At 37.8% G+C, this 9723-nt stretch overlaps 1 protein-coding gene across 4 annotated transcripts in view; it reads left to right on the forward strand.

Annotated features, from left to right (window-relative positions):
* LOC129237134 (probable cyclin-dependent serine/threonine-protein kinase DDB_G0292550) overlaps positions 1 to 9092 on the forward strand; it is a 73236-nt gene extending 64144 nt beyond the window's left edge. For 2 of the 4 annotated variants that reach the window (XM_054871610.1, XM_054871611.1), the window contains exons 7-9: positions 7573 to 7663; positions 7723 to 7830; positions 7905 to 8079. In XM_054871610.1, the coding sequence (XP_054727585.1) occupies positions 7573 to 7663; positions 7723 to 7830; positions 7905 to 8049 (344 nt within the window). In that variant the 3' untranslated portion in view covers positions 8050 to 8079. Of the gene's footprint in view, positions 1 to 7572; positions 7666 to 7722; positions 7831 to 7904; positions 8080 to 8446 lie in introns of those variants that run through there. The other 2 variants (XM_054871612.1, XR_008581745.1) reach the window with 2 other exon arrangements.
* The last annotated feature ends 631 nt before the right edge of the window (positions 9093 to 9723 follow it).

The following is a 9723-nucleotide window of genomic DNA, read 5'->3' on the forward strand; positions in this document are numbered from 1 at the left end:
CGTACAATAATTATTCGTTAAGTATGAACAATATACATTTAGTATAAACAATATAAGTTTATTTTCTAGATATATTACGTTAATTCATCCTCGGCAGAGTCCATGTAACACCAATATATTTTGTTTATCCTCATGTCAAGCTGTTACGTTTTTGAAATCTCTATAAATAGGTGATAATTTGGTCAGATGCACTGGCTGATAGTCCTAGATAAAAATTGATCAAGCATTAACATTTTTGAAATTCATGTTACAAACATGGTTGACCGTTGAAGATTGGTTCAAACATCACTTTGAAAGAAAGGCGATATATAAGGTTGTACGTTCATATATGCATGTTCATATATGTACTTCCATACTTTTTGAGAAATCGATTAAATATAATTATAAAGGAAAGCGAATATGTTCTGAAGATTTTTACTGGAAAATAAATGAACTGAAACTGCCATTACCTACGGAACTAAAAAATCTTTTGGATCAATATCTCCAGGTGTCGAATCTTCCAACCATCTGTACGATTGATGCCATGTGTACTCTTCTGCATCTACAAAATAACTGATGTTACAATACGTCTCTTGTTTCGAACACGCCCATACACACGGTAACATTGTTTTCAACATGCCAACTCCCAAAATCCAAAAATTTTAATAACTTCAACCGTAACATTGTTTCAAACATGCCCATACACGGGCAATATTGACCGCTTGAAACAATGTTCCTCGCGTATGCCACGCTTAACAAAGAAAAAAAGTGTACTGTTCTGGCAGTAAAATGTTTTGGCAAGATGGAAATTCGCAAAATTACTTAACTTCAATAAATTGGTACTCCATTTCACCGTCGGTAATTGATTTGCTTATAGAAGTTAAGCTATACAAGTTAAGCAGAAATAACTGCTGGCCACCTTCATACATGGATATGCTCTCTGATGTGTTCCTACCAGCGAACATCTTAAGCATACGACTCTACAGCGCTTCTACAGTTGCAATGCAAGTGTGAGTCGACTGCTGTGAAAGCGAGTTCAGTTAACAGCGAACAGCACACGCATTACTTGCAGTTACAATGAAAGTGTGAGACGACTGCTATGAGAGCGACCAGAGCAAACCAGCGAAGAGTAATAAAGTGTGAAACTCACCATTGTCCAATTAGAATTTGTAAATGGGAGTTCTGTTGCAAATGGTCCTATTTGGCAGATCACTCCGTGGTAAAAGGTTGTGTTGAATAAAGCTTATAATATTTATATTATAAAAAACCTATAATTTTATAATTTACATAAATATGATCTTAATGGCATAGTTTATATCAGGTCAGTCAATAAGTTCGTGCGTTTTTTAAAGGTGGTTTTAAAATTAATGAAAAAGATGTTTAAAGCATTTAGTAATCAATAATATATTTTCCTTTATTATTTACAATGTCTTCCCAACGTTTAGGCAAATTTTTAATTCCCTGCTCAAAAAATTGATTGTCCTTGGAGCCAAAATACGCTTCGTTATCCCTTTTTATACCTTCTTTTGAGGAGTAGTTCTTGTTACTCACATGATATTGAAGTCCATGGAAAAGGTGATAATCACAAGGTGCAATATCCGGAGAGTACGGTGGATGCGGCATTAGCTCCCATCCGAGCTCGTTCAGCTTGCCTAATGTTTGCCATGCGGTATAAGGTCTTGCACTCACTTCACTAAAGACGGTCGATTTTTGTTAGGTTCCTCATTCAGGTTCGATAGATGAAGGCCATCTTTAGGGATCGGTTCTGCGAATAGGATTATTGTAAATGACCCATTCTTCATCACCAGTAACGATAGGGCTCAAAATACTTTCATTTTCAAGCCGTTGCAACAGCTTAGAACACACATTCGCTCTCTGCTGAAGGTTGGCGTCGAAAAGTCTATGCGGAACCCATTTTCCCAGCTTTGAAATCTTTCCCAACTGAACCAGGTGCTTGTGAACTGTTCCATGCGATGAATTCAACCTCTGAGCTATCATATCTACTGTCAAATTTGGCTCAGCTTCCACGAGTTCGAGCAAGGCGTCGGAGTTAAAAACTTCAGGACGACCAGCGCGCGGACAATCCTCCACTTTTGCGCAGTCATTACACTCACGGTATCCTCTCCGTGAACAGGGTTTATTTCTGCAGTAGCAGTTGTTGCATTTTTACCACTTTTATAATATGCCTCTTATACGCGTTCGAAGATTCCATTTTATTTTTTAACAACAGTGCTTCTATCCGCGATTAAAATCACTTGTTGAATACACAATATATCAAGGTAGGTAGGTAGGTAGGGTGAGTGTCATAAAGACACACTTAGACCTTTCGCAGGTCCATTGTGATACCACTGGAGCTTATCCTTACTCTACGTGTTCCTTTTCAAACCATCCGGTTGCTTTAATAAACGAGCAGAGCTTCGTTAGTTTTAGATGGACTATGTCCGCTACATCGGTTAAAGATGCTGTATCAAGCGTGCGCAGCCTTCTCATAGCTAAGCTTTCACAGTCACATAAAAGGTGTCTGACTGTTTCCTCTTCTTCTGTATTAAGACAGCTTCTACAGAAATCGAACTATGGGAGTCCTAACCTTCTAGCGTGGCTGCCTATTAAACAATGACCACTTAATACCCCTATCATTTTTTTTATAGCTTCTCTGTGAAATCTTAGCAAGATCTTCGATCGACCGCTGCTCCAGTTCGGCCATGTCTGTCTGCTTAGTTCGCATGTTGTGAGGTTTTGCCAGGTTGTATTTACCTTTTTGATGGTTTCCCTGTCTATAAGCAGGTTCGAGCAAGTTCATCCGCCTTGCAGTTTCCTGCTATATTCCTGTGGCCAGGCACCCAGATAAGGTGCACTTTGTAGCACTTAGATACGTGATTTAGTAGTTTAAAACATTCTAAAACTGTTTTTGACGAGTGTGTTTTGGATTCAAGCGCTTTTATTACCGCTTGACTGTCCGAGTAAATAAAGACTTCATTTGTGGATAACACTCCCATATTTATTACCGTAAATCCCTCTTTTATGGCAGTGACTTCAGCCTGAAATACACTGCAATGATCAGGTAGACGAAATGATTAGCATACTCCGAGTTTATCGGAGTAAACCCCTCCACCTACTTTGTTGTCCAGTTTTGTGCCATCTGTGTAGATGTTTAAATCATTTTTCTTAACAATAAGCCCGTTATCCCATTCGCCTTTGGAAGGAAATACTGTGACAAAGGATTTATTTAAGTTGATGTCCTTGGTCTTACAGAAATCCGTTGTGCCAGGAATGCAGGGGATTTTTTCTAAAATTGAAGAGTGTCCTCTTTGGTTCGTTCTGAGTAGGCCGATTTCTCTAAGTCTGAGAGCTGCTTTGGCAGCTGTTTGCTTACCGAATTGCTCTATTGGTAAAAGGTCAAGCATAAATTTAGTGCATCTGTGGGTGTGGTCCTAAGGGCCCCGCAGACGCAAAGACTGGCCATTCTTTGTACATGTACCATGGTTCTTTTAATGTATAACTTATCTAAAGCCGGCCACCATACTAGTATGCCGTCTGACAATTGCTGTGTAAAGCCAATATACGATAGATGGGGAGAGACCCCAACTTAGTCCTATCAGCTGTCGCTCTTTTTACTCTATCCTCGACATTTGCCTTCCGCATATGCTACGACGTGTTGTCCTCTCTCCTCTAGACTCTTTAGCAAGGAGTTTAATGCCAGCACCCATAGGAGGGGGGGACAGCACACCGCCTTGAGGTGTTCCTCTGCTAACTTTTTTCTTGATCTTTGAGGTCCCTAGGGTTGCGATCACAAATCTGCTCAAGAGCATGTTTTTGATGAACTCAACCAGAGCACCACAGATCCCGAAATCCGTCAGTGCCTCTATTAAGGTATTCGGTAGGATGTTGTTGAACGCGCCCTCGATATCAAGGAAGGCTACCAGTGTGAATTCTTTATTATAAGTTGTCTTCTCGATTTCTGTAACAAGTGAGTTAAGTGCGTTTCTGTAGATTTCCCTTTACAGTGCGCATGTTGTGAGATACTAAGCTTATTAGGGCTGATGTTAGCCTTAATATGCAATATATCAAAGAAAATATAAATAGTTCCGTTATATTCCGCGAATAATTTTTTGTATGCAAAAATCGTACAAAAGTGAAATTATGGGTAAAATACGCACGAACTTATGGACTGACCTGATATAAATTATAACAAGGTCTTCACTACATAGCCGATCCCAGCGGAACAATGAATTGTCGTTATTCATAGATATTAGAAAGATCGTCTGTGTAGCATGATTTAAATCAGGGATTGAAATTGCTCCGCTACTTCCCAGTTTTCCTTTTTACTCTCTCTACTACTCTGAACTTCAACAGATGGAGTAGTGGAGCAAAAATGTGATACCTGCAACCTCCAGTACACGGACATATTTAATTTGTTGGTTATATACAGTAGGGAGCAAAAGTGTTTCCATAGTTGACATTCTCAACTTTGTGGGCCAATAAAATGCAAACGAGTGAAGCAAATCAAAAAAACTTTTTGTTCTAATAATATGTCTTTAAACCTCAACAAATTGCCGTATTTGATAAAAATAAAACAGAATCAGTAAAATATTCAAACAAAAAAAAACCAAAACAACTCCCATGTGTACAATTTTGCACCTTCCGTTATTCTTACTTTTGTTTGATTTCTTAATTCTCTTTTCAGCAAAAGACATACGGTTTGTTTGTTGTTTGTTCATTCTTCGCTTATAAGATCCAGAAAATCACGTGTTTCTTATTATTCGAAACAGATTTGTTGATTTTAGCAATTAGTCTATAAAGTACCGCGAAAAAATGAAGAAGCTTTCGTCTGATGTCGAAAATAGTATTATTAGCCTAACTGAAAGTGGCTGTTCGACTCGTGCTATTGCAGATCAGCTTAAGATTTCCCATTCAGCGGGTCCAAAAAAGACGAAATGTTGCACCCAAAAACATTATTAATGGCCGGAAACGCGTCTTAAAAGACTCTGACGCCAGACTAATGATGTCGAAAATGAGATCTGATAAGTTCCTAACACCAAAGAAGGCATCTATGGACATAGGAAAAGACGTGAGTCGGTGGACAGCTAGAAGAGCACTGGCTAAGATTGGATATGTGGCAAGTGTGAAAAAAATAAACCAGCTCTATCCGAGAAGAATGTCAAAGCTCGATTGAAATTTGCCCGGGAACACAGAAACTGGACTCTAGATGACTGGAAACGTGTTATCTGGTCAGACGAATCCAAGTTCAACCATTTTCAGTCGGATAGCAAGCAATACTATTGGCATAGACCCGGCGACAAGCTTCAAAAACCCCATGTGAAGCAAACCATCAAGCATGGAGGAGGCAATGTCAAAATTTGGGGATGCTTTACTTGGTGGCACATTGGACCATTACAAAAAATTGATGGTATAATGTTAAAAGAAGACTACCTGAATATTTAGCAAACCCAACTATCAAATTTTCTGGACAAGTGTGCATATCCCGAAGAGGAAATTACTTTTCAACAAGATGGGGAAACGAAGCATACTTCCAAAATTGTCCGCGAATGGTTAAAAAGCCAAAATTTTAAGTTGATGGAGTGGCCAGCTCAAAGTCCCGACCTCAATCCGATTGAGAACCTGTCGTCAATCGTGAAGTGACGGCTCGGGCAATATCAATCAGCGCCATCCAACCTAGACGATCTTTGGAAGAGTGTAGAACTGGAGTGGAACCGAATTACAACAGAAACCATAGAGAAGTTGGCCGAGAGTATGCCAAACCGAATAAAAGGTGTAATAGCTAATAAGGATCTGTGGACAAAATATTAATTTCATATCATATTTCATTTTGTTCACTAAAGGTGCAAAATTGTACACATGCGAGTTGTTTTGGTTTTTTTTGATTGAATATTTTGCTGATTCTGTTTTGTTTTTATCATATACGGCAATTTGTTAAGAATTAAAGACATATTATTAGAACAAAAGGTTTTTTTGATTTGCTTCATTCGTTTGCATTTTATTGGCCCACAAAGTTGAGAATGTCAACTATGGAAACACTTTTGCTCCCTACTGTATATATATACAAAATGCATCTAACAAAACTAAAACGAACACAGCTATGGGAGGAGTAGTAGTAGCGCTAACTGGAGCACACATGAATAATCTCGCAAGTAGCGCTCCGGTCGATTTTAAGTTTTCTGCTACACCTCCAAGAACAGGAAGTAGTGACATTTTTTTTGACTAGTACTCTGAGCTACTAGCAGTGACGAAAGGTAGTTTGGACCGGAGTAAATCAATTGGTCGCACGTTTTGCTCTACTGATTGAAAGTACCATCATCCATATAGCGATATCATTGCCAACGAAGTTAAGCAGTGCCACTGGATTGTGGGACTTAGAGTTTTGACACGAGAAGTCATAAAAAACTGTTCAGTGCGTCGCACATGTCGAGCCGAACCCGTGCCACCACAGATGAGGAAACTTCGTTTTGAGTGGTGAGGTGTATTGTTGCGTACCTACTACATAGGCTGTTTACCTTAACATCGTTCTTTCTGTCCCCACCGATTCATCTCTGATAGTGCTGAAGCCTTTTAACGCGCGACGTGGTGGGCCTAAACGTACGCTTTCTGACAACAGGATACATGTTCGTGGCCCAATTGATTCCTAAAGGAAGGTATAGATATATTGTCACGAGGTGTGGAGGAAGAGTACCCAGAGATGTCATTCAGCTTTAAAACTTCTGACGCTCCAAAGGGAGAATCTGAAGACAAATGTTGCGGTCCATGAAATCAATACTTGCAAAATTTGCCAAAAGCCCGGTTTCGTGAGCAAGTCCTACGTGCATCGCTAATTGACGCTGAATTAACGCTCAACTCCTATCCGCTTACGTATAGGGGTTTCCAATAACAGGTGTTACAGATGAATGGATTGCGCTATCGAGATATGATTAACGATTTTTTTTTGGCCGGAATTGGATGGTATTGATCTGGACAACGTTTATTTTCAACAAGACGGTGCTACGTGCCACACAAGCAACGAAACCATTGATCTTTTACGGGAAAAGTTTCGGGACCGTGTTATCTCTCGAAGACCTGAACACAATTGGCCACCGATATCTTGTGATTTAACACCTTGTGACTTTTTTCTTTGGGGCCACGTAAAAAAGAAGGTCTACGCCAACAGCACAGGGTCGATTCAAGACCTCAAAGATGGAATTCGTGAGGCTATCGACGACATAAGGCAGCCACCTTGCAACTCGGCTTCGGAAAATTTCATGAAAGGATATTGTTCTGTAAGCGTGGTCGTGGTGGTCATTTGCCTGATGTTATTTTCCACTATTAACGGTATACCTTCCTCTTTATAATGAAATAAAGATCCGATCATTCATATTAAAAAATAGCATTTTTCTTTGAATATCAAAATAACACCTCTTATTGCAAAACCCTTTATTTCGAAATTATATCGTTGGGAATAAACGCCCTTTCGTGGAATAATATATGGATATTATTATGACCCCTATGCTCCACGTGGAGTTAAAGGATATATATAGTTATATATATATATATATATATATTATGAGATGGAAACTTTTATTATTTCTATTTCTGTCATTGCAGGAACATTTTCATTTGGCTCATATGCAAAATTTAAGTCGCAGACGATCACTGAATTCATTGAGAAAGCAGTTGAACACTCAAGAAGTGGAAGGTTGGCAGAGTTATAATATAAAAATAGGCAAAAAGTAAAGTAATAAACTTGTGTTCTAGGTACTTATTTTTTCTACATAGACGACCCGAGCATGGTCCCATGAGAGTGCAACTAACAAACCCGGTATCTAGATTCAAGCACGTTCAAAGTTTGCAGCATATGTGCAGGTGAATATTTGTTTTTCAATTGCTGGCATAAAGGTACACTTTAAAACAACAATTTTTATAACTTTAAATTTCAGATTTGTGATTTTAAAAACCGTTATACGGAAAGACTTGATACAATCGTTGCCATTACCGAGAAGGCTTTTAGATTATTTGAATTATAGACACTGTTTCTCTGAACAGATTGAAATTGATAACTCACATCATCAGGTATCCTATTAGATTGAATCAATAAAGATCAAAACGGCTTTAGATCACTCAGAAAAATAAGTTGGCTGCCCAACTAAGGGGCATCAAAAATCCGGGAGGTCCACTCTGTAATGCGATGCGAATGGTAATTGCAATTCGAAAGGAAATTTCGTATTTTGAATCGGAATATCCCATTTCAATATATATATTTTCTAGAAATATTGTTTTAAAGATACTTAACTGCATTGTCAACGTTTTGATCAACAACGGATTATTTTTGTAATTATTTCTTATTATTATAATGCAATTTTCTTTCGCATTGTATTACCGAGAAGACCCAAAAAAATAGTTATAATATAAATATTTCATAAAAAGCAGCATTCAATCTTCTGAACCATCTATATCAATTCTAACATATCTATATTTGCAGTGACTATATGTCTTCACGGCGTTAGAAAAAGTTTTTCCATCTCCTCTCTGAAAGTAATACCAAAATTTAGGAAGGTATTTCCCCCAAAAAATGGTCCTATAAAAACTGCCAGAGTTTCGGACATTGTATTAAATTGCTGGGTTTCCTATATCTACGGCAACATCAAGACGCACATGTACAAAACGTACGCCCCACAATATTATTCTTTTGGGTACCTCTGTTCAAAAAAATACAATATCACAGGTAGCGATATCTTACGAACCCAAAAGATAGATATGTTCTCCACCACTTTCGAGCACATTTCTAGCTGGTGAGAATAAAAAAGTTTTAAATTTCCAACAAAGCGAAAATTGTAAAAATATCCACATTCTTGACTAAATAATAATCATTCAACATTTATATTTCAATGTACTTCATTTTAGTATTGTTTAGGGCTGTCAGGCGTACTTATTTCAGCAGTACAATACTGGATTTTCTGTTCCGAAAATTTAAGTGTACTGGTTTTCAGTAGATTCAAAATAAGTACTATTTTTTGTAGTTCTACTCATTTTGTATTGTACCCCTATTATGGTAACCGACGGATGTGGGAGAAAACTCGTCCCACACTCGCCTCACTTTTTTCATTAAATACGAATGAACTGCATAACCATCTGTGAATTGTATTACATTCATTGGATACATATGCGTATGTATGTGTAAGTAAGTATGTCCATAAACTTTATATTAAACTATGTATAATATACATTGTATATCATATACCCGAGAATGATAGAATACAAGATTACGCCTTCGCAAATCGCCGTGATGTCAATGCTGTAAAGAACCGAAAAAGAAGAGGAAAAGTAAGCGATAGCAGCGGAAACTGCCCAACACAAGAAATTATTTATACACACATACACATACTTTCCTGCCACGGCGTCATCGGCAGAAAAAGCAAGCAAAATTCATTTGAAGGTATTGTTATAATTCGTACTTTCAAAATATAAGCCGCGGCACTTAATTTTTATCAATTTTGTCAATTTAAAAATCACAAATCTTAAGATACAATATTACTAAGCCATTCTCTGAATATGCACAAACAAATAACTTCTCTTCCTCCTGTTTGTTTATTCGTACCACTGATGTCGTACGTTGTCAAAATCGCGAAATATAAAATACCAGTTTTCGGAAGTCGCTACATGTGTTTTAAAGCAATAAAGTTCGGAGAAGTTAAGTAACTTAATTCTCCAAAAAGAAAAATATAAAAATGTACAGACGGAAAAGAATTTACAAATATT

This window comes from Anastrepha obliqua, chromosome 2 (assembly GCF_027943255.1).
Source record: "Anastrepha obliqua isolate idAnaObli1 chromosome 2, idAnaObli1_1.0, whole genome shotgun sequence".
Taxonomy (NCBI): domain Eukaryota; kingdom Metazoa; phylum Arthropoda; class Insecta; order Diptera; family Tephritidae; genus Anastrepha; species Anastrepha obliqua.